This window comes from Mustela lutreola, chromosome 8 (assembly GCF_030435805.1).
Source record: "Mustela lutreola isolate mMusLut2 chromosome 8, mMusLut2.pri, whole genome shotgun sequence".
Lineage (NCBI taxonomy): Eukaryota > Metazoa > Chordata > Mammalia > Carnivora > Mustelidae > Mustela > Mustela lutreola.
In genome coordinates, this window is record NC_081297.1 from 114,130,766 (window position 1) to 114,154,755 (window position 23,990).

General features: G+C 34.5%; 1 protein-coding gene across 16 annotated transcripts in view; it reads right to left on the reverse strand.

The window, feature by feature from the left end:
* Nucleotides 1-23,990, reverse strand: part of PPFIA2 (PTPRF interacting protein alpha 2) — a 497,227-nt gene that overhangs the window by 167,524 nt on the left and 305,713 nt on the right. For 14 of the 16 annotated variants that reach the window (XM_059186425.1, XM_059186440.1, XM_059186426.1 and 11 more), the window contains one exon: nt 20,205-20,279. The exons of the other annotated variants lie outside the window; for them this stretch is intronic. In XM_059186425.1, the coding sequence (XP_059042408.1) occupies nt 20,205-20,279 (75 nt within the window). The remainder of the gene's footprint in view (nt 1-20,204; nt 20,280-23,990) is intronic. 16 annotated transcript variants of the gene reach the window in all.

Below are 23,990 nucleotides of genomic sequence, written 5' to 3' on the forward strand. Positions count from 1 at the left end.
TGATACCATAAGATGAAACAATATTACAAAAGACTCCACCCCAAAGCTGCTAGAACTCATACAGGAATTCAGTAAAGTGTCAGGATATAAAATCAATGCACAGAAATCAGTTGCATTTTATACACCAACAAGGAGAAAGAAGAAAGATAAACTCAGGGGCGCCTGGGTGGCTCAGTGGGTTAAAGCCTCTGCCTTCAGCTCAGGTCATGATCCCAGGGTCCTGGGATCGAGCCCCACATTGGGGCTCTCTGCTCAGCAGGGAGCCTGCTTCCTCCTTTCTCTCTGCCTGCCTCTCTGCTTACTTGTGATCTCTGTCTGTCAAATAAATAAATAAATAAAATCTTTAAAAAAAAAAAAAAAAGAAAGATAAACTCAGGAGTTGATCCCATTTACAACTGCACCCAAAACATAAGATACCTAGGAATAAATCTAATCGAAGAGGCAAAGAATCTGTACTGAGAAAACTAGAGAATACTCATGAAAGAATCTGAGGACGACGCTAAGAAATGGAAAAACATTTCATGCTCATGGGTTGGAAGAACAAATATTGTGAAAATATCTATTCTAACTAGAGAAACCTACACATTTAATGCAACCCCCATCAAAATACCATCAACTTTTTTCAAAGAAATGGAGCAAATAATTCTAAAACTTGTATGGAACCAGAAAAGACCCCAAATAGCCAGAGGAATGTTGAAAGAGGAAACCAGAGATGGTGGCCTCACAATTCCAGACTTTGAGCTCTATTACAAAGCTGTAATAATCAAGACAGTATGGTACTGGAGCCCAGAAAGGGCCTCTCAACTCTATGGTCAACAAATCTTCAAGAAAGCAGGAGAGAATGTCCAGTGGAAAAAAGACAGCCTCTAAACAAATGGTTTTGGGAAAATTGGACAGCACATGTAGAAGAATGAAACTGGACCACTTTCTTACACCACACACAAAAACAGACTCAAAATGGACGAAAGATCTAAATGTGAGACAGGAATCCATCAAAATAACATAGGCAGCAACCTCTTTGATCTCAGCCACAGAAACTTCTTCTTAGAAACATCACCAAAGGCAAGGGAAACAAGGGCAAAAATGAACAATTGAGACTTCAAGATAAAAAGCTTTTGCAAAGCAAAGTAAACAGTCAACCAAACCAAAAGGCAAAGGACAGAACGGGAGAAGATATTTGCAAATGACATATCAGATAATGGGCTAGTATCCAAAATCTGTAAGTTTGAACTTATCAAACTCAACACTAAAAGAAGAAATAATCCAATAAAGAAAGGGGCAGGAGACATGTCTGCAAAGAAGACATCCAGATTGCCAACAGACACCTGAAAAAGTGTTTAACATCACTCGACATCAGGAAAATACAAGTCAAAACCACCTCACACCAGTCAGAATGGCTAAAATTAACAAGTCAGGAAACAACAGGTGATGGGGAGGATGTGGAGAAAGGGGAACCCTCCTACACTGTTGGTGGGAATGCAAGCTGGTGTAGCCACTCTGGAAAACAGTATGGAGGTTCCTCAGGAGTTGAAAATAGAGCTATCCTATGACCCAGCATCTGCACTACTGGGTATTTACCACAAAGATACAAATGTAGTGATCTGAAGGGGCACGTGCACTCGAATATTTATAGCAGCAATGTCGACAACAGCCAAACTATGGAAAGAGCCTAGATGTCCATCAGCATGTGAATGGATAAAGAAGGTGTGAGATACACACACACACACACACACACACACACACACACACACAGGAATATTATGCAGCCATGAAAAAATGAAATCTTACCATTTGCAATGACATGGATGAAACTAGAGTGTATTATGCTAAGCGAAATAAGTTAATCAGAGAAAGATAATTACCATATGATCTCACTTATATGAGGAATTTGTGAATCAAGACAGAGGCTCATAGGGAAGGGAGGGAAAAATGAAACAAGAGGAAGAGAGGGAGACAAACCATAAGAGACTCTTAATTTCAGGAAACAAACTGAGGGTTGCTGGAGTAGAGGGGTATGGGAGGGATAGGGTGGCTGGATGATGGACACTGGGGACATTATGTGCTATGGTGAGTGCTGTGAATTGTGGGAGACTGATGAATCACAAACCTATATACCCTTCAAACAAATAAAACATTATCTGTTAATTAAAAATAAATAAATAATTAAAATTAAAAAAAAAAAAAGAAAAGCACTGGAGAAAATACAGAAGGCAGAAACAATGTCCATTAGTCATTCTTGCATATAAAAGAGGAAGCCAGGACAATACAAAGAGTTTATCCACTTAGTTCTTCCTTAGAAACAACCAAAGCATACAAAACCTATTATTCTGAACAATTCCTTTTAAAGTAATGTATTTGCTTGGTTCTAATGGTAATAATAAAGTGCTACTTTCTTTTGCACATATTCTAATTTTATTTTTATGTGATTTTTAAATGTGAAAATATTAGAAAATGTCAGAATGGAAATAAAGCAGAACTTATGTGGTCTTTATAGTTTACTTCCATGGATAAAGAAAATAAAGTGTACAGAGAATGAATGACAAACCTTTTTCTGGCCCCCACAAACCTCATCTAATTAGTCCCACTGTGGGACACACAAATCCATCTCTCTGGATCTCAGTTCAATCATCTTTAAAAGGAGTATCATGGCTAAAAAAATCATTATCAACATCAAAAATATTTACAGAAAGATACTTGGTGCCAATCACAGTTTTAAGCCCTTGATATTATTTAAACCTCACAATAACCTTAAAAGTTCATAATGAGGGGTGCCTGGGTGGCTCAGTGGGTTAAAGCCTCTGCCTTTGGCTCGGGTCATGATCTCAGGGTTCTGGGATCAAGCCCCACATCGGGCTCTCTACTCAGCGGGGAGCCTGCTTCCTCCTCTCTCTCTGCCTGCCTCTCTGCCTACTTGTGATTTCTGTCTGTCAAATAAATGAATAAAATTTAAAAATATATATATATATTTAAAAAAAAAGTTCATAATGAGGTTTGAGCTAATTGAGGAAAAAAGAATATAGGAAATTGCCTGTAGTCACAGAGCAACCAAATGGCAGAACCACTTAGGGAGAAAGTAAAATCCCCTGCAGGGAAGTTATAGCTCCTGTTTGTAGTGTGTTTCTTCTTTCCTTTCTTGTCTCATCCTTCTTTTCTCAACCAGGGCAGAATTTATTTATAGCACCGAATTAAATATTCCATACAGAAGAGGGTTTTAAACCTGTCACATTCCTCTCACTTGTCCATACTAACTTCCAATTACTCCCTAGTATCCACTTTTCACAGAATATCAGGTATTCTTTGGTTCCTTCTTATTTCTATTGTGCTGCTTATCTCACTGTTTTGTAATCTCCCGTTTATGGGTTCTATGTTTGATGCTCATGTTATATTTAGGTACAGGTTTTTGTTAACAGTTCAAAATCACATGCATCAAAATCTCCTATAATGCTTGTTAAAAATGTGGACCTCGTTTTAAAGAATCTGAATTTGAATCTACCTCTGACTGAACATTATATACCCTTCAGTTTAAGGACCAATGCATGTAGTCTTCAATTCAGGGGCTTTCTCCCATCTATTGTGTGGGTAGAGGTAGCAGCCCAGTGAAAAGTCAAGGCCAGTGACAGTGAGCCTCTAGGACAGGTCCTAAGTGATCACCTAGTGTGGGGTAATCAACTACAGATCTCAGCCTGTCTGTTTTTGTCAGGCCTGGAAGCTAAAAATGGTTTGTAAAAGTTTGAAAGGTTGAAAAAAATAAAAAAAGATACTACTTTGTGACACATAAAAATTATAAGAAATTCAGTTTCCAGGGTTCTTAAATCCATTTTTACTGGAACACAGCCAAACTCATTTGTTTACATGACTATCCAGGATAGTTTTCACTCTACAATAGTAAGAGTAGTTATGACAGAGGTATACGGGCCACAGAGCCTAAAATATTTACTAGATGGCTCTTTACAGAATAGTTTGCTGATCCCTGATGTAGAAGTTCATGCCTATCTCTTTTTTAAGAGTATATCATCAATGATATTGTCATAGAGATGTATGGGCACAGATGGCAGCTACACTTATGGTGACCATAGCATGACGTGTAAACTGGTGGAATCACTATGTTGTACACCTGAAACTAATGTAACATTGTGTGTCAACTAGACTCAAGTAACACATAAAATAAACAATTTCAAAGCTGTTCAAATGGATGGAGGGAAAGTCAGAACTATAACTCCATTTCCTGAGTTTTGGACTCACTTCACATATTTTTTCTAATGCCATTTTTTTCAGTAGAAATATAGGCTAAATTATCCCTGACAATGAAATAATGAAGCAAATATATATTTTTTGTATGCTTTCTGGTATTTTCTGCTCAAAATAGGAATGTTTTAGATGATATGATGACATTGGTTAATGATATTTCAAAAGAAAGAACTGAGAGAATAAAGAAAAATCCTAAAAATAATTGTGGATGAGCTCTACAATACTCTCTATCCATAGCCCTTTGTAATTTGTTTCATAGAATTTATTATTATATAAAATCATTTTTAAATTTATGTGTTTCTAATACAAGCTCTTTGAGGCAGGGGCAATTTCTGACTTGGTTATAGGTATGGCCTCAAGGCCCAAAACAGTACTTGGCACCTGTCCAGGGGATAAGACAAAGTGCTATTTAAGAGTATGAGATATCAAGTAGAATTCTGGTTCTGCCATGTACTGTCAGTGTGAACTTGAACAAGTTATTTAACTTCTCTGAGCTTCAGTTTCTTTTTCTATAAATAATGTTTGTAATACCAGCCTCAGAGATTACTAATATGAAGATAAAACTAGTTAAAATTCATAAAACATTAAGAAGAGGACCTCTGTGGGCATTCTATAATTATTAGTTTTAATTGTTGTTTTAATAAATGTTTGTTGAATGAATGTTTTTTCCTGCTAAATATAATATCTTAATTATTATCCTTATATAAGTTTCTGATTAATCATTTTTCATGGTCTTCAATTTTTATTATTTTGATTTTCTATTTACTTACTGCTAGTTTGGGAATGCTACTGATATTTGTGTAAATATTTTTATTACATGACTTTATTCAATTTACTAATGAATCCCAGGCATTCTTTATATGTCACATGTTCTAGATGCTCCTTGTTGCACATTAAAATCCATTCCCCATTCTTCAGTGATAGAACTCCTGCATATGGCCACCTGACTAGACAATGTACTTGCTGGTCTCTTTAACAGCTCAAAGTGATTGTGAAGCCAAGTTTTGTTCAATGGGATATAAGCAAAAATCATCTGTACTGCTTCCCTATCAAGCCCCTAAAATTTATCTTTATAAACATTTTGATCCCCTTCTATATCCTGCTGCCTAGAAGTGGTGGAAATTGTGGCACGCACTTCAATCCAAAGAAGGAAGTCATTATATGTGTGTGTATATGTGTCAGTTGAGCCAATAAAATTGTGATAAACTTTCAGTGAGAAAGGATTAAAAACAAATTGCTCAAATGGATGCTGTAATTTAAAACCATCTGTATATTTTAGAAGCACTATATTGAGCTTACATACAGATAACATTACTTTAGTTGTTACAGGAAGTATGTCTAAGATAATGCCCTCTCCTTGTGAGGAGATCGGACACAATGGAAGGAGATTCTTTAAGTATCAAGGGAACATGGTTCTCAGCAATAAATTCGATAACCACTAGGGTTTCTCCCATCACGGTCAGAAGGGTGCAAAGACAGGAGAGCACCATGTTGAACTGGGGGCTTTGCTATAAAGAGGTCATGATGAACAGATGGACCTCACTATTCTACCATAAATACCGGGAATGCAATGTGACTCAGGGTTGGATGTTAGCTTAGTCATGCATGCAAATCAGAGTGCACATTAGAACTGGGTTATTGTCTGAATGACTAGAGTTAGGAAACTGGACCTGAGCGCAAGTTGATTAAACATTTACCTCATTAATGTCCTTTTGCTGCAAATCAGGACTTAGTCCTATGCCCATGAACGCTTCCACATTGAGCCTGTAATTGTGTCATCCTCTGAACCTTTGTTTGGTACTGAATCGTGTTTTGAGCATGTTAATTTCATTCATCAAAGAAAATTTTCTGGTGAACTTAGTCATACTTTCCAAATCATATCCATGGAGTTTTAACTAGCTTTAGGAAGAATGGTTCTAAGCATTTGCGCAGCATTTTAATCATCCTTTTATGGGACAAGTTCTATGTGTCTCTCAAACTATTCTCATTAGAGAAGAATCATCACCATTTTGATTATCAACATGATATTTGTCATTTTTTTTTAAAGGTTTTATTTATTTATTTGACAGAGATCACAAGTAGGCAGAGAGAGAGGAGGAAGCAGGCTCCCTGCTGAGCAGAGAGCCCGATGCGGGGCTCGATCCCAGGCTCCTGGGATCATGACCTGAGCTGAAGGCAGAGGCTTTAACCCACTGAGCCACCCAGGCGCCCCGATATTTGTCATTTATTGAGTAGCTGTATATTAATTGCTATATTTTTACTTCATGTTATTTCATTATTATAATTGGCTTATAGGTAGTTATTAATTTCATTCATATTTTACTGATAGATATTCACCAGTTTAAAAATGTTAACTGACTTAAGGGCCCTGGGTGTCTCAGTCAGTTAAATGTCTGACTCTTGATTTCAGCTCAAAGCATGATCTTAGGGTCAAGGGATTGAGCCCCACAACAAGCTCCATGCTGAACCTGGAATCTGCTTGAGATCCTCTCTTCCTTTGCCACTTCTTCCTCCACCACCTGCACATACTCTCTCTCAAAATAAAAGAATGCATACATAGATAGATAGATAGATACATAGATACATATGTTAACTGACTTATGTTAAATCACTTAGCTTATAAATGGCAGGACAGGAAATCAAACCTACGTCTGCTTCAAGGCCCATGATTTTTCTCTATTAAATACTCACTCTAGTTCTCAATTTCAATAAACACCAGAATCAATTATAACAGTTTTCCTTTTATTTCTTAAGTGAAGATAGCCAGGTCTCAAGCTAACAATGGGTAAGAATTTCTAGATACATGTGCATTTTTCAAATGCTTTACAAGTGATGCTTATTGAGAACTATTCCACTATGGTGTATTCTCTGTCCATGTATTTTTTTTTTTCATTTATTTATTTTCAGCATAACAGTATCATTATTTTTTCACCACACCCAGTGCTCCATGCAATCCGTGCCCTCTATAATACCCACCACCTGGTACCCCGACCTCCCACCCCACTGTCACTTCAAACCCCTCAGATTGTTTTTCAGAGTCCATAGTCTCTCATGATTCTCCTCCCCTTCCAATTTACCCCAACCCCCTTCTCTCTAACTCCCCATGTCCTCATGCTTTCTGTCCATGTAGTTATCCTTTTAGGTGACAGAATCCTAAATATCAGAAAAAAAAATGTAAAAAAAAAAAAAAAAAAAAAGGATACCAAAACTTCAGTAGACTCCTCTTCTTCTAATATTAAGATATTAATGGGGCACCTGGGTGGCTCAGTCAGTTAAGTGGCTGCCTTCAGCTCAGGCAATGAACCCAGGGTCCTGGGATGTAGCCCTCAGGCTCCCTCTTTCTCTGCTGCTCCCCCTGCTTGTGCTCTCTCACTCTCTCTAAAATAAATAAATAAAATCTTTAAAAATATATAAGTAAAATAAATATTAATTTTTTAAAATTATTTTCCTCCCCCAGCTGTTTTATTCAGCATACACAAACATAAAGAAGCATTAGTGAGTATACAAATCCATCCAATCACTTGGATACATAATAACTATACTTCTGGGCATCCCTGGGGAATAACCAAAACCTTATGAAGAATTTTGAAAAGAAAGCATTTGAAGAAATTAACAGACCCAAGAAATGGGCAGTCCCAAAAGTTCATTTTTGTTTTTGTTTCCTTTGCCTTTGGAGATATATCTTAAAAGAAGTTCATCATCACTAGCCATCAGGCAAATTCAAATCAAAATTGCATTGAGATAGCACCTTACACCAGTTAGAGTACCCAAAATCAATAAGACAGTAAACAACATGTGTTGGAGAGGATGTGGAGAAAGGGGAACTCTCTTACACTGTTAGTGGGAATGCAAGTTGGTACAGCCACTTTGGAAAACAGTGTGGAGATTCCTTAAGAAATTAAAAATAGAGCTACCCTGCAACCATGCAATTGCACTACTGGATATTTATCCCAAAGATACATATATACCGATGTAGTGAAAAGAAGGGCCATATGGACCTCAATGTTCATAGCAGCAATGGCCACAGTTGACAAACTGTGGAAAGAACCAAGATGCCCTTCAATGGATGAATGGCTTAAGTAGATGTGGTTCATATATACCATGGAGTTCTATGCCTCCATCAGAAAGGATGAATACCCAACCTTTTATCAACATGGACGGGATTGGAAGAGATTATGTGAGTGAAATAAGTCAAGCAGAGAGTCAATTATCATATGGTTTTGCTTATTTGTGGAGCATAAGGAAAAACATGGAGGAGATGGGGAGATGGAGAGGAGAAGTGAGTTGGGAGAAATTGGAGGGGGAGTTGAACCATGAGAGACTGTGTACTCTGAGAATCAAACTGAGGGTTTTGGAGGGGAGGAAGGTAGGAGGTTGGGTGAACCTGGTGATGGGTATTATGGAGGGCACCTATTGCATGGAGCACTGGGTGTGGTGCATAAACAATGAATTCTGGAACACTGAAAAGAAATTAAAAAAAAATTTTAAGTGAATTGCAAAGTAATGTATAAAATGAATGTTGTACTACAGAATCATCCTATGAATAAATGTTTATTTATCCAAGAAAAGGAGATTTAGTTTTGGGTATAAAATAAATTACTGTTATTTTGTTTATTATCAAGTTCAAATAGTCAACAGAAATGATTTTTCTGCTACTCAACTAATAACTAGCTGATACTGGCTTTTTGGGCCTTATAATAGCAATATGGGTTTAGTATTTCAAGTTTATTAAGTACTTCCTTGTATATAATCTCATCCAAATATCATGCCATCTTTGAAAGATAGGCTGATCCAGAGTTTATTAGTATTCCAATTCTCAGATAAGAAATCTGAGGTACAGAGAGTGTAAATAAATTGCCGAGGGCTACAGAATTAGAAGGTGATCAGTCTAAGACTTCACTGGGATCTTTAACTTCAAGTTAAATATTCTTTTTTTTTTCTTTTTCCTTTCTCCCTTGTCTCTCACTAAATTTCATTATTTCATTTTAATTTTCTAAAAGTTAAGTAATCTTTGTCAAATTGTTAGCTTTAAAATTAATAAGAAAACTTAAGTAAACATGTGGGTAAAATAAGATGGGTCAATTTTTGATGCTTATGATCAAAGTATTAATATCAAGTGTGATCTTGCTATTAATAGTAAGAGGGAAAAAAAAAAACATGCAAGGATAAGACAGCCAAGCCTGTTTTCACAAGAAAAACAAATCCTATGCTTTCCTCAGGGAAAGGATTCTAACCAAAACAGGAAAAAAAGTCAAAAAGATTGGCAAACAGACTTCAAATGTCTCAAACACAACAGGAGACAACTTTAACCTATATTTTAAACAATTGCTTCAGACAGGTCTTGGAAATAGTAAAAACAGTGGGAGCAGCAAACAGCAATTTCCTTGGCTCTTTTCATTTTAAGCCTTTTAACATATTTTGTTATAAGACATCTTGGTTTCTCTTTATTTGGAAAGATTCTTTGTGTTGGAAAAGTACAATTGTCAACAGCAAAGAAGACATTTTCCATTGATGATAATAATGTGGGCAATCACAGTATCTACAGTATCTACGCTCATCTTTACAATACAGTATCATCATAAAGCATAACTGAGAGGCATAATGAGCAATTGTAGGCCATTGTGAGTAACAATGCTGAAGTTTTGAATTTACCAATATTAAGCAAAAAAAGGACATTGTTCAACTATTATTAAACTTTTTCATGAAATAAAATCAATTAATAACTACACATTTTTCTAACCCAAAATGATACAATTCCAACAGGAAGTACCGGTTTCCAATAAATGGGTCTATCAGAAGGTCATAAGGTTTGCAGGCAATCTAAAAATGTCACATCAGAGAGTTTTACATTGGGATATAAGTTGGGGGATGCAAGATGTCATTAGCTTATGCAAACACCGTTGTCATTAAACAAATAATATTTTCAGGTAAGTTTAGCCATGGCAAATTGCTTCAAATACTAATAAAACATAAAAAAACACTTGTATTTGAATTTCTGTTAGAATGTTAATTCAAAGTCGCTCGGTCATGAAATTTACAAAAATAGTTTCATACATTTACTAATGATGAACATAAGCTAATCAGCTGAATCAGGCTGTGGTGTATATAAACATACAGTAAATTAGAAAGCTGCTTTAAGATGAATCATTTTTATAAAAGCAGTGATAGACATTTATCTCGTGGAACTGGCAGAGAGAATTAAAAGGATCAAAAAATGAGTAACTGGCAGAGTCTAACGAGATAAATAATGATCAATTTTAGGATTCTGAAATAATTTAACTCAAAAACTTTTACTGTAGTCTCTTTTTTCTGTATCTGGAGCTTTCCATTCACAGAAATGGCAGCTTTAATTTGAAGAGGAAAATGACTTGGTCATTTCATTAAATCTGCAAATAAATGGTCATGTGACTTCAGATGAGTATCACTATCTGTTCCCCAAAAGCAAATTTCTTTACTAAGTGCTGCTTAACAGCTTTCCCACTTTACACATTTTTCTGGATCATCTTCAGCAACTAAATTTCTCTCACACTACTGAACTACAGCTGAGTTGCTCATGGATTTCAGAAGTTTCCTGATTTTGCAACTTTGTTAAGTTTTAGAAATCATTTCACCTCTGGATTGATTCAAAGTGGCCAAAGTCATCTGATACCACTTTAATTTCATATTCATATTTCTTCCTTTCAAATTATGATGAATAACAGAACTTCATAGATTTAGATAAGGAAATATCATAGTAGAATCCATGTTGTTTCAGTTGGTAAGTGGAAACTGGCAAATTTTAGGTTGCTGGGGCTCTCCATGAGAACCTCCGCTGAGTCCTCATCTCACAGTAAAATATCCTTGCTTAGTCTTATTGGTTCCTTGCCACATTCTACATCGCCTTATTTTCAGTTTCCTTAAGCTCATAAAAAGTACCTCTGCTCCCATCTCCCTTAGCCAAGAACCCATATTTTCTTGGGAGGAATATCTGATATAATGCTTACATCTTTCCCCTCCAAATCAAACTTTTCTTTCATCTTTACACTACACATTCCATTCTCCTTTCTCCATTTTTTAGAGAACAGAGTTCTACAACCTGCAATTGATCTTGAAACCATGCCTAACCTCTACTGTGGCTGCCCATCAAATATTGCTTCTCCTTCATTTCTTCTTTGGTTGAAAGTATTTTCAATAGGCTATCTGTCAACATGGCCTATTTTTTCAACATTTAACCACCTTTCTCCTTCTTTGCCAAACTTCTCAAAAGAATATTACTCATCATCTCCATTTCTAAACTTCTAATTGACTCACTCTTTTCATAATAGCTATTCTCCTTCTATTATATTTTATTGAAACTGTCTTTGTAAACCTTTCCAGTGACCTAATTGTAAATCTAACCATCTCATATTAGACATCATCTTTTATGTCTTCATGAAACATTTGATACTGTTGGCCATCTCCAGTCTCCACACTAAAAACTCTCTCGTTATCTATCTCTTATCTCTTTTTTGCTTCATTAACTCTTGACATGGTTGATTTTTACATCTCTCATTTCCTTCTCAGACTTTTATTTGCTAAAAAGGGTAGGTTCCATCTTTGCCTATATCTATTCAACTTTTCCATGTTTCCATTAATTTCCATGGATTCCACAAAGCACTGGATCTAGTCCCAACTCAAGAAATCATTATGGTGATTTAATGGTGTAATGTATTTATTTATTTTATTTAAAAAATTTTTTTAAGGTTTTATTTATTTATTTGTCAGAGAGAGAGCAAGAGAGCGAGCACAGGCAGACAAAGTGGCAGGCAGATGCAGAGGGAGAAACAGGCTCCCTGCCAAGCAAGGAGCCCCATGTGGGACTCGATCCCAGCACGCTGGGATCATGACCTGAGCCGAAGGCAGCCGCTTAACCAACTGAGCCAGCCAGGTGTCCCTAATGGTGTAATGTATTTAATGGAATGGCCAAAGTCCACACTCTTATAAGTCCCACAAACACGGACTTGCTACCTCTAGCTTCTCTCACCATTCTGATGCAATATTCTTCTAAATGAGAATGATATTAGATTTGCCCATACAAGTTCTTTCATTTTCCCTTAGGAAATAAGACCTCAAGGATAAGGCTGGTTACAGATGAAGTAGAATGAAATGCTAATTTCCTTAAGAAAATTCCAATTGAAAGTTGGTAAGTTCATTGCTTGGAATAAACAAACATAGAATGAAAGCAATATAAAAAAATATATATAGATCAGCCTACAATTCAATGTAACAGTTCTTTTTATGTATAATGCAATCATGCAGAAAAGCTTTTAAAATAAGTGCACCTGTATATTCAGTGAAAATTAGTCTGTCAATTGATTTTTTTTTTTTTTAAGATTTTTTTTATTTATTTATTTTACAGAGAGAAATCACAAGTAGATGGAGAGGCAGGCAGAGAGAGAGAGAGAGGGAAGCAGGCTCCCTGCCGAGCAGAGAGCCCGATGCGGGGCTCGATCCCAGGACCCTGAGATCATGACCCGAGCCAAAGGCAGCGGCCTAACCCACTGAGCCACCCAGGCGCCCCTGTCAATTGATTTTTAATGTAACTTCAAAATAATCCATTTTGTCTCATTTAATTAAAATAATTTTAAAAGGATATGAGACTCTGCTAAAGGAGAACACATTGTTAGGAAGTAATCCATTTATTCTTCCTTGCATTTCCCTTTATTGTACATTTGTGTGTGTGTGGTTTTCCAATTTTAAGCAGTAACAAAAATACTCTGCAAGAAATAAAGACATTATTGTATTTTCTGTGCCTAAATAAACTGGACTCACTTTTTTAGGACAATGGCCTGGAAAATGTACTCAACATTAACAGTACAAGCTACCTCTGTGGGGCTATTCAAAGAGGCATAAAATGACAGCAAATTTAAATACTGTTTTGATTCTTTCACTTATATTATTTCCCATTACTAAGAGAACAGAAGAAATGCCAGACATGGTAATACTTCTGTTTTACATAATTCAGTATTTTCTGACATCAGTCCCTTGTTTCTTTTACAAAATCATAGTGATTTTAAAAATCTGAACCATAAACATAGGACTTTGGTTATTATATACATTTTAATATCCTTAACTTTTGAAAGTATCACTGGTCTGCAAAATTAAAAATGTGATCACATTTTTCTCTCCTTAAAAACTCTTTCTTGACTCACTGTTGCCCGGAGGAGGAAGCCCATGCTTCCCCAACTCTGCTCTGCCTAACTCTGCAGTCTAGTCCTCATCCTTCTTCCTGTCTACTTCCCTTCTTTTCCCACAAGTCCATCTGGTAAGCTCTTTCAAGTCACTCTTCAAACTCTAGGTGATTTTTTTCTCTAGAAAGATTTTGGACTTTATTGAGATACAACTGACAAAGAATATTGTGTAAGTTTATCCCCAATGCACTGATTAATGTACCTATTTTTGAATGCTTACCCCAGTAAGGTTAGTTAATACACCCATCACCCCATAGAATTGCCAGTTTTTAGTTGTTGGTAGTGAAAACATTTAATACCTACTGTCTTAACAAATTTTAAATATACAATACAGTATCATTAACTATCATTACCATGCTGTACATCAGATCCCCTAATCTTTTTCTTTATAACTGAAGGTTTCCATCCTTTGATAAGCCTTTCCTTTTTCCCTCCTATCGCTAGCCTGGGCAACCACCAATCTACTCTATTTCTAGGACTCCAACCCTTTTAGATTCTATATATAAATAAAGTCATACAGTATTTCTTTGTCTGGCTTACTTCACTTAGTGTAATGTTTCAAAATTCATCCATGCTGCTACAAATGACGAAATTTCTCTAGGAATATGTTTATAATACTATCTGCTTTTCCTTCTTTATGCCCATACAATTAATTACTCTCTTTTGTAATATTAAAAAACCTTGTAGTTACTTTTATTTTCACATTAGTCATATTGTAGTATAATTAATTTCTTATTGTGGCAAACTGTACGTAATGTAAAATTAACCATTTTAACCAATTTTAAGTGTAGGGTGTAGTATGTTTACATTGCTCTGCAACCATCACCACTATCCATCTTAAGAACCTTTTTCAGAGTCCCAAACTGAAACTCCATACCCATGAAATAACACCTTCCCACTATAAAGATTTTCAACATCTCTATTTCTTATATTTGAGAGAATTTTGATTCATTAAATATCTGAGTTTTATTAATATGCTTATACCTAGTACTTAAGTCAATGCCTGGCAAACAGAAGATGCCCAATAAATACTTGTTGAACTGAGGTGTCAATCAAAATCACACATCAGCTAATTATGTCAGCCAGCCATGTCAATTATGTCAACTTTCCAGCTCTACTCCACCCTAACACTTTACAAAAGAAAGGAAATAAAGAACATACCGTCATAGTTTTTACTTTACCAAAACAAAACAACAAAACCTTCACCGCTTCCTCACTTCATTAAGTATGCATTTAAAGTATGAATTCTACTCTTTGATCGTGGTATTTCGGGCCCTCTGAAATCTTAGTCCTCCCCACCTACCCATCTTCCACTTTCACATCTTTTCATACCCAAATCCTTACTGACACAGCACCATCCTCTCTACTCTAGAAACAGCCAATTTCAGGGTTTTGTTTCTGTTTTCCACCATACTGTCTACTCAGCCTGAAATGTTTCCCCCTAGTTTTAAAGACAAATCATAGATTTCTTTCAAGGGTGATCCTTCTCTGATCCTTCAGTTGAGAATAAATATCTTTATCCTCTCTGCATTTGGGGCCTGTGTTTTTCATTTATTGAGTTTTGCATTGTTATACCTTACTTACATTTATATATTCATTTTCATCTCTTGAGGGCAAATTACATGAAATCTTGCATAATGTTTCATTTATCATTGTGTTTTTTCCTATTCCTCCTGTCAGAGACTCAGAATTTTCTGCACTTGGTGGATACTCAATAATTATATTTGGAAAGAACAAACATCTTATTCATTTAATCCATATAATCAATGTAGTGTTGTTAATTGAGCATGCCTAAGGTAATTCAAACTTTAATACTAAGGAAATAGCAAAGGAATAATGTGAAAACACTGGCTAGAACAAATGCTATACAATGAAATTTGACAAATACATGTTAATCATGAGGTTCGCATCACTGTAGTGAATACAATAAACACAAATGAACAAGATGCAGTCCATTTTTCTCAGGGAACTAACAGCCTAGGCTTAGACGGATATATAATTAACTCCAATAGCTGTTGAACAGTCAAAATAGATGCTGAAGCAATGAGTTTTAGCAATTTAAACTAAGGAATGATGACTGTGGCAAGAACTCATAAAATATTTCATTAAAAAAGGTAATGTCTGAACTTGAGTTTAAATGGGGAAATATGATTTCAGTGAATGAATGAGAGTTGTGGAAGCATTCCAGGAGAGACATTAGCATAAGTAAGATACAGGAAACATGTTGGTTAATTTCAAAAACAATGAATATAATTATGTTAACAAGACCTTAGAATGACTCAGTCATGGCAGTAGGGGTAGTAGGAGTTAGAGCTAGATTTGTAGATTAGGACCATTGAAGAGGTTCTTGATATATGATTACATTATTAACACATGTGTTCATACAGTATATTGTAGCATTATGTTGTTAATGTACTAATATGGTATTTATTACATATAAGTATGTATTACATCTTAGAATATGTTGTAAGAAATAATCACTATGATTAGAGCTTTGCTTAGCAGGGTTATAACCCTGGAGAATGACACAGCAGAAAGGGATAGGAAACAAGAATAAATGAAAACCCATCACAATATTCCAAGTGAAAATTAATGACACGTGAACTATAGTGGTTTTAACGTATATGCACAAAGAAGAGAGTATTGGATGGGGTTTGATTACAGACAGAGTTAAAGGTAGAGATTGGAACTGCCTGAGTACAGAGAGTTAAGACAAATTCAGAGATAACATTTTGTAGCAGAAGAGAAAGGCACCTTAAGAGAAACGACCTCTCTGGGCTCATCTATAAAATAACAGTAGTACCAAAACTCCAGGATTATTCTGCTGATACAAATGTATTTAGCACAGTGCTTAGGAATTTAAAGCTCTCAGTAAATATTACCTATGGCTATCGCTAAGTGATCAAGAGAACTATCTAGTTATGGAAAATGTCATCTAACTAAAATATCTTTATCATTTTGTTTATGTTATAATGAAGTTATTAAAAACTCAAATTTGAAAGTAATGCAGAGTACATAGGCCTACAAGAGGCAGAGACAACTAATAAATGAGAGTTTGGTATTTATATACTCAAATTTTTTCTAGTCCTACAATAATGTATTATTATTAATTATATTTGTACAACAATGGGATCATTCTATGTAACTTTTTCTTTTTGTAAAAGAAAAAGTTTTGGAGCTCTTTCCAAATTAGAACATACAGTTGCCTCATATTCTTTTGAATAAGGCTATTTATTTCATTAGTTAATGGGCCATAGGGAACCTAAGGGGACACTTGTAAAAACTAGGTGGAGTTCCAGGCCCACCAGTACATATGGCGCCTTTGTGTAAATTAGAAAACTCATTCCCTGTATGTGATGACAGATATCCAGGTGCATATCTTGATTTGCAAACCCTGAGCAAGATTTCAACCTCTCCGCCTTGCCCCCTGCTGGATTCCTGTGGCAGAAAACAGTCTCCTCAACCATTAGCACAGCTGTGTGGAAATGCCTTGAGGCTCAGAAAAAAGCAGGAATTTTGAGCTACAGATTTTGTCCTTTCTCTTTTTTTTAGCCACCGAAGTCATGGTTGTAGCCTGGGATGTATGAGAACAAGATGAGGGCTCCATGGGAGAGTGTATAAAAAGGAAATATATTAAACATTAACTCCAAAACATGTAGGAGAAGGGGACAAGATGAGAGAGACAGAGATAGGGACAGATACACCGACAGGCACAGAAAGAGAATAATGATATATAGATGACAGAATCAACTCTATTAAAATAATGATGATAGAATAAACTCTATTCTGTCATCTTCTCAAACTCTACATATGCATATATGTGTATGAATATAACAAGGTATATGACTATATCACTTGCAGTCTAAACCCCTGCTCTCTGATTTCTCTTTTCTGAATTTTGGAACTGAAATAATTCAGGAATATGTTTGGATAAATATCTGGACAGTTACTACCCCTACCAGAAACTTGGGAATCAAAGAGATTTGAACACTATGGTATCCTTACTTGTCAAGCTTCCTATATAAACTCAGGAAAGGTGCAGATTTGAACCATTAAGGAACACTTGTAAGTAATTTTAATTTTAATTTAAAATCTAAAGCATCAAATGAAATTTTCCCCAAACCCTTGCTCATTTAGCCATGTGCAGAATTTTGTTTGAGTCCCTGATTGTTTTTGTCTATGCTATGTATTTTTGTTTGGTCCTTAAGACTGTGTTCTTAAATTGTTTTTATTCTTTAAAAAATTGCCCTTTATTTTCTAAAATACTTTCTTCAATTACTTCCTCTAACATTCAAATGTTATTTAGTTCCCCTTTCTAAAGCTGACAATAGTGTAAATTTTTCTAAACTTTTTGGGTCAGATTTCTAAATGTTACCTTATCATCAATACATGATACCTGGCTTATAGGGATTTCTTGTACCAACTGTTATTCTGAGAACTCAAACTGTAGGTGTCTTCTGATTTCTCTCTCTCTCTCTCTCTTTTTAATTTTCATAATGAAATCCAAGTTTCAGCTTGAAGGAAAAGCTGGCTTTTCCCCATGCACTCTCTCTTAAAATCATTAATTATTTATAAAAAAAATTTATTGTTAGAAAACTAAGGGGACTTTTCTAATCCCTTCCCCATCCTTAGATATGTGACTTCCTAAGTACGGATTCTGGTAAAGCCACCTGGAAGTTAATAAAAAAATCAAGGGGAAAAAAAAATTATTGGAGTTAATAATGAGCACACAATTACTTTCCTCTTCTGTAAATGATGTAAAACAAAACAAAAATCATTTAGAAAGGCTGTAGTAATTGTAGAATCATGTTAATGATTTAAAATATACAAAGCAATCAAATGGACCATGCTGCCTACAACAGACTACAATAAAATTGGAGGCTAAATTATTGGAGATAACCGTCAAAAATCTTTCTTCCATAATCCCACCCCCTTCTCCCCAACCCCCTCCCCCCGGGGGTTGGGGAGAAGGGGGTTGGGGATAAAAATATATGTATATAAAAAATATATGTTTATAAAAAATAAAAAATTAAAAAAAAAAAAAAATCTTTCTTCCACTTTGGTTCTCTCAAGCATTGTTCTTCCATTTTATATCTGCTTGAACTATGCTGTTGTCATGTCTAGAGCAAATTTTTCAGAGCCTTACTTGAACTTGAGGAATATTTTTACTTTGGGGCACATAACTTTGCCAAGAGGTTTCACTATCCCTTTGTTACAAACAGGTTTATCACTGCATGGTAAGCAAGGCTATCACAGGAGTAGTTGTCAAAGCTTTTGTTGTTTTAGTCTTACCAATAAAATATTTTGAGGGATGTACCCAAAATAAATATACTTTTAAACATACATGAAAATCAAAATTAACAATGATAAGACACAAAATAAATGAACATTTAATATTTTTTCAGGATATTCTAGGAAAGCATATACTTACTTTATTGGTAAAACCTATTCTTTCTCCTAAAAAGACAGAGATCTTCTTGTCATTATCTATTACTTCAGAGGTTCTTTTCTTCTATGATGACTAAGAGGTACCAATCTTTTATTTCCCTTTGTTCCCTTTATTTTACTTATTTATCTAAAGCCATCCAGTTTGCTAAGCTGATCTGGTCACCAAAATTTGTGTGTGTGTGTTTGTGTGTGTGTGTGTGTGTATTTTCTTTTTTAAACTGTTGTGCTGCCATTTGTTTTTGACGCCGCTAAAATTTAGTTCACATGGAACTCATTATTCCTGCATTCAAAAGTCCATTTTTTCTAATGTTTAAATTGCTAACCTAGAACAAACAAAGGTTAACTTTAAACTTGTTTAATTGAGCTAGATTATTTTAAAGAACAAGGTAATTTATACTTGAGATTTTTATCATGGTTTAAAAATGTGTATTTGTGCATACAAAGCAAATGCAAATATTATTTTAATAAGAATGCCTTGATAATATTTATAATTAATGACAGCCTCCCATATCTTTAATAATTCAAAACTAAAAAGATTTTATAGGATTATTTTAATAGGTCTACTACTAGCAATACCAATATTTACATCACTGGAATAAATTTCTGGAGAGAAAAGTAGCCTTATAAGTAAATGTTAGAGAGAGAAAAAGAGATGGGGCTATTTTGGTGACCTACACAGGTTATTTTTCATACATTTTATATATTTAAATGTATTTTTATCTATATATCTATGTCTGGTCTAATGACCCAACTTCATTTGTGTCCTAAAAACCAAAGTTAGCAAATTTTTCTAAAGAAAAAAACAACTCTTTAAATGTCAGAGATGGTTATAGTACTTTAGTCATGAATGAGAGCAAGAGGAGTGGATTCAGTGATGCCACTAAACATGGGCAGAAGCTCTGAGAAGATAAGAATAAGAACCTTAAGGGAAGTATATTTATATCTCCAAGGAGTCAACTTCCTTTGTGACATTTTCTAAGTTTCACAGATATTTGACATGTTTTCCAACTTCGGAGCTGTGTTTTAATTTTTGAAACGACTGCTATTCTGACTGCAGTTTTTCTAAGCCCCTTTGTCACTAGTTTTTGGTAATTTTCTTTTCATCTCTTAGTGACAGATCCAACTCACCAGAAATCAGAAAACATGACCCTGGCAACTAGTTTCAACAGACCTTGTTCAGTGGCATATACAGAATGTCATTTATTTTTTGTGACAGTTTTAATAAAAGTGACGTGAAACACAAGGGCTATAATGTTAGTGATATTGCACCTCAAAAGAGGAGAAAGTTTGGTATGTTACCTCCTGATTAGCAGCAGCTAGTTCTTCTTCCAGTGCAGAGACTCTTTCTAAAGAAACCCTCAGTCGCTCCCTTACCTAGAAGAAAAACCAAAATATGTGCAGTAATGTACATCCCATACATGTTAAACTGTGCTGAATCCATCAATACCATTATCAGAGACAGTCACATTTGGCAAATTACTAAAGTCTTTATAGCCTTTAGTGCTCATAAACACTATGAATACATTGTCACCTTATAGCATCACTATATCAAGGGATTTCCTTATAAGCAAGTCATTTTAGTGCTCCAAAGACAGAATTTTCAATGGGGTTGGAGATAGACCTGCTTGTTCTTAATCCTGACTCATAGTAAGTGGAGGCAAAGTTCAAGAGTACGTTATGAATTCATCTAAAAAATAGAGTCACTGATTAAGTAGGACATAGGTAAAAAAAATTTCTACTTTTTAAAAAATAATACATGAGCTTCATTTGGTATAAATAACTTCATAAAGGGTTCTTAGAACCTGAAAAATGTCCATTACACATACATTTTGTTAATTAGAGGTCTATATTGTTACTTAGGGATTGGCAAGCACTTGCTTCCTCTGGAATTCCTAACCAGCTTCCAGATATCAAAGGTTAAGGCAATATATTCTGTAGAACCAAAGACTCTGCACATTTCGTTTGAAGATAATTATGATTTGAAGATAATTACAATTTGCAAATGTTTCATACATAAATGAAACACAAAGCAGTTTCTCAATTCTTGCTTTCTTAGAACTTCTAAAACTGATTTAGATCTGATTTATGTTCAGATCTTCAGATATGCTCTTTATTACATATATTGAAAATGAGATATTTTTGATCATGTAAAAAATTTAAGAAATTCAGAGAAAGAAATTTGAATTAAAATGAATGTCTCTAGTGGCTTAATTCTTAGAAAAGAACCAACAAAATTTATAGCTTTAACTTGAGATGCAATTCACGGTGAATTTTTTTTTTTTAAAGATTTTATTTATTTATTTGACAGAGATCACAAGTAGACAGAGAGGCAGGCAGAGAGAGAGGAGGAAGCAGGCTCCCTGCTGAGCAGAGAGCCCGATGTGGGGTTTGATCCCAGGACCCTGGGATCGTGACCTGAGCCGAAGGCAGAGGCTTTAACCCACTGAGCCACCCAGGCACCCCCATGGTGAATTTTTTATTATGAGTTAACATATTTTTTTTTTCACATGGGAATGTTATAGTATTTGTGAAGTTAGCATGTATTTTAATATACTGTTATATTTTTATAAACTAATTTTATTAATTCAATGATAGTATAGTTTAATGAATAACATTTTTTAAAAAAATAAGATTTAATTGAGAACATAATATATAGCTTAAGTAATATAGTTTAATAAATTATTAATACATGACATAGGTTAAATAAAAAACTATATTTTAAAAACTTACCTAACAATTTTAATGTTGCATTATAAAATTATTTTCCAATTAGTAAACAGACAAAAAAACCAATATCCTATTAATCTAGAATCTAATTAGAAATTTAAAAAAAAAATCTCAATCATATTTTTGTGCTATGTAATGATAACTGATACATATTCAGGGGGCTGGGTGCACTTAACTCCTGTAATACATCTTGAATAAGAAAGCATAATAATCTGAGAGGAGTTTAATATTAATTTTACTTAGTTATGCTGAAATTCTCTAAAAATTATTAATATTACATAAATTGATATTTGGTATCAAAGATAATTATACAGGATCTTTCCTGATACTTAGATATGCGAGATGAACTGCTAGGTACCAGTTCCGTTAAACAAATAATTGTTCATTAAAATGGATAAAACTAACGCTGATTAATAACTGAACAAGAACTACTTCAAAGGAAATCTTTGATGATTTGACCTGGGGAATACTTTTCTTATGAGTAGCTTGGATACATGCAAAAGAAGCAAATATCCTGAAGGTTGAAAATAAGGTAGATTGCTGTTATGTGGAAAGCAGAAATCAGCAAAGACTTTAATAGATGTAGTTGCTATTTAAAGGGATTACTATAAAGTTTTATGCCCACTTCCTAAAGTACCAACTATAAAATACGGGTGTTCTGAGTGAGAAAGGTCTAAGAATCCTAGTGGATGAGAACATCCTATGGAACAGTCTAAATGTAACTTAACGATCTCACTATATGCAACATTGATCAGATCACATTTAGATGGCTGTGAAGAGGTGAAGGTGTCTATTTTAAGATACACTGATACACCGGAATGTGTCTAAAAGAGTCCTTCAAGTCATATAAAGAATGGCTGAAACCAGACGATCTTTTAGGTTAAAGCATCTTTCTGACTTTCTTTGTTAAACTAATAATCACAGAAAATATTCTAAACTGGCTCCTATTTACAAGTTAAGCATTTTTATTCTCATATTGAGCCTCCATGAAGTAAAAATCATTAAGCTGATAAAACAATTTGAAAACAGAATCAACCCTCAATAAATTTAGAATGGTATCTATAGCTTGAGATCTTATCACCCACAAAGTAATGAATCTAAAGCTCTCTTTATGAGAAAATAAAAACAACTGAATATATTCTGAATTAGCTGTAAATGTAAGAATTGGTGTTGTAATTATCAGTACAGTATGATATGAATGCTTTAGTCACATTTATATGAGAATAAATTATTCTCTGAATTTAATTCATCTTGCACTAATCTCTGGTAAACTGATAAGGGAAAAAAAAAAAAAAAAGTAAGATCCAAAGGAGAAAACTTTTTCAGGGTATAAAGAATCTTGATATCTTACCTTGTCTACATAGCAAAAACTGCATTTATAGGAAAAAAAAGATTATTATCTCTGACAACCGTTTTAGTTTTTTGCTTTGCTATGCTAAGCATAGCACCAGCAGAATGCCATAGTTACCTATATTTTCCTTGTTAGATTTGGTGTTCTTGTGGAGCTATCTAGAAATGATTGACATGTGATGACAAATTATAATTTTAATTTTTTTCCTAAATGTAAGTGCACAGCTGATAGCCTTAGCTCTCTACGTAACTATTTCTGATTTTTTTACTATTTAACCACATTCAATTAATCCATGGTCTGTGTAGTCTTTAAGTTCATGTATTTCGGTTATTTATAGAGCTAGAGCTATAGTATAAACTACAAGATATTTCTGTACATGTAGAATTTTTTATTTTTAATTTCATCTGTTATATCAGTTTTCTTCATAAGGGCATATTTCTTCAAAATAACTCAAGAATTTTTTTTCCCAAAAGATGTTTCAAGGCTACTTACATTTTTAAATCTCTCAGGATTTAAAATAAAATAAGTCCCTAAAAATAACAAATATGTCTCAGAATAAAGAGGAACTCTGGTGGAAGAAGCATACATTCCAAATTAAAAGTAAGGCATGGCAGGGTTTCATTTTGGAATTACCATTCTTATAACAGAAAACATTATTAAAAAAATCTCCTTCGACCAGAAGTTCAAATCCAGTTTTGGTACTGTGATAGCAGACCATAGAAATATATGTAGAGTGCATATATATTTACTGTTTTTTTCTTATCTTTAAGATAAGCAGAGTATCTTTAATTTTGCTTATATTCTCCAGGCATAGCCAATATGTTTTAAAAACAAAAAACAAAAAAAACAAAAATAGTCAATGATGTCTGAATGATTGCAAAACACATGGATATCACTTTCCTCCAGCCCACAAAATTGGTAAACATAGTGGAGAGTGATGTCAAAATTATTGTTGGTCTTAGCTAATTGTGAAAATTTATCCTACAACTCAATGGACATATAAATAA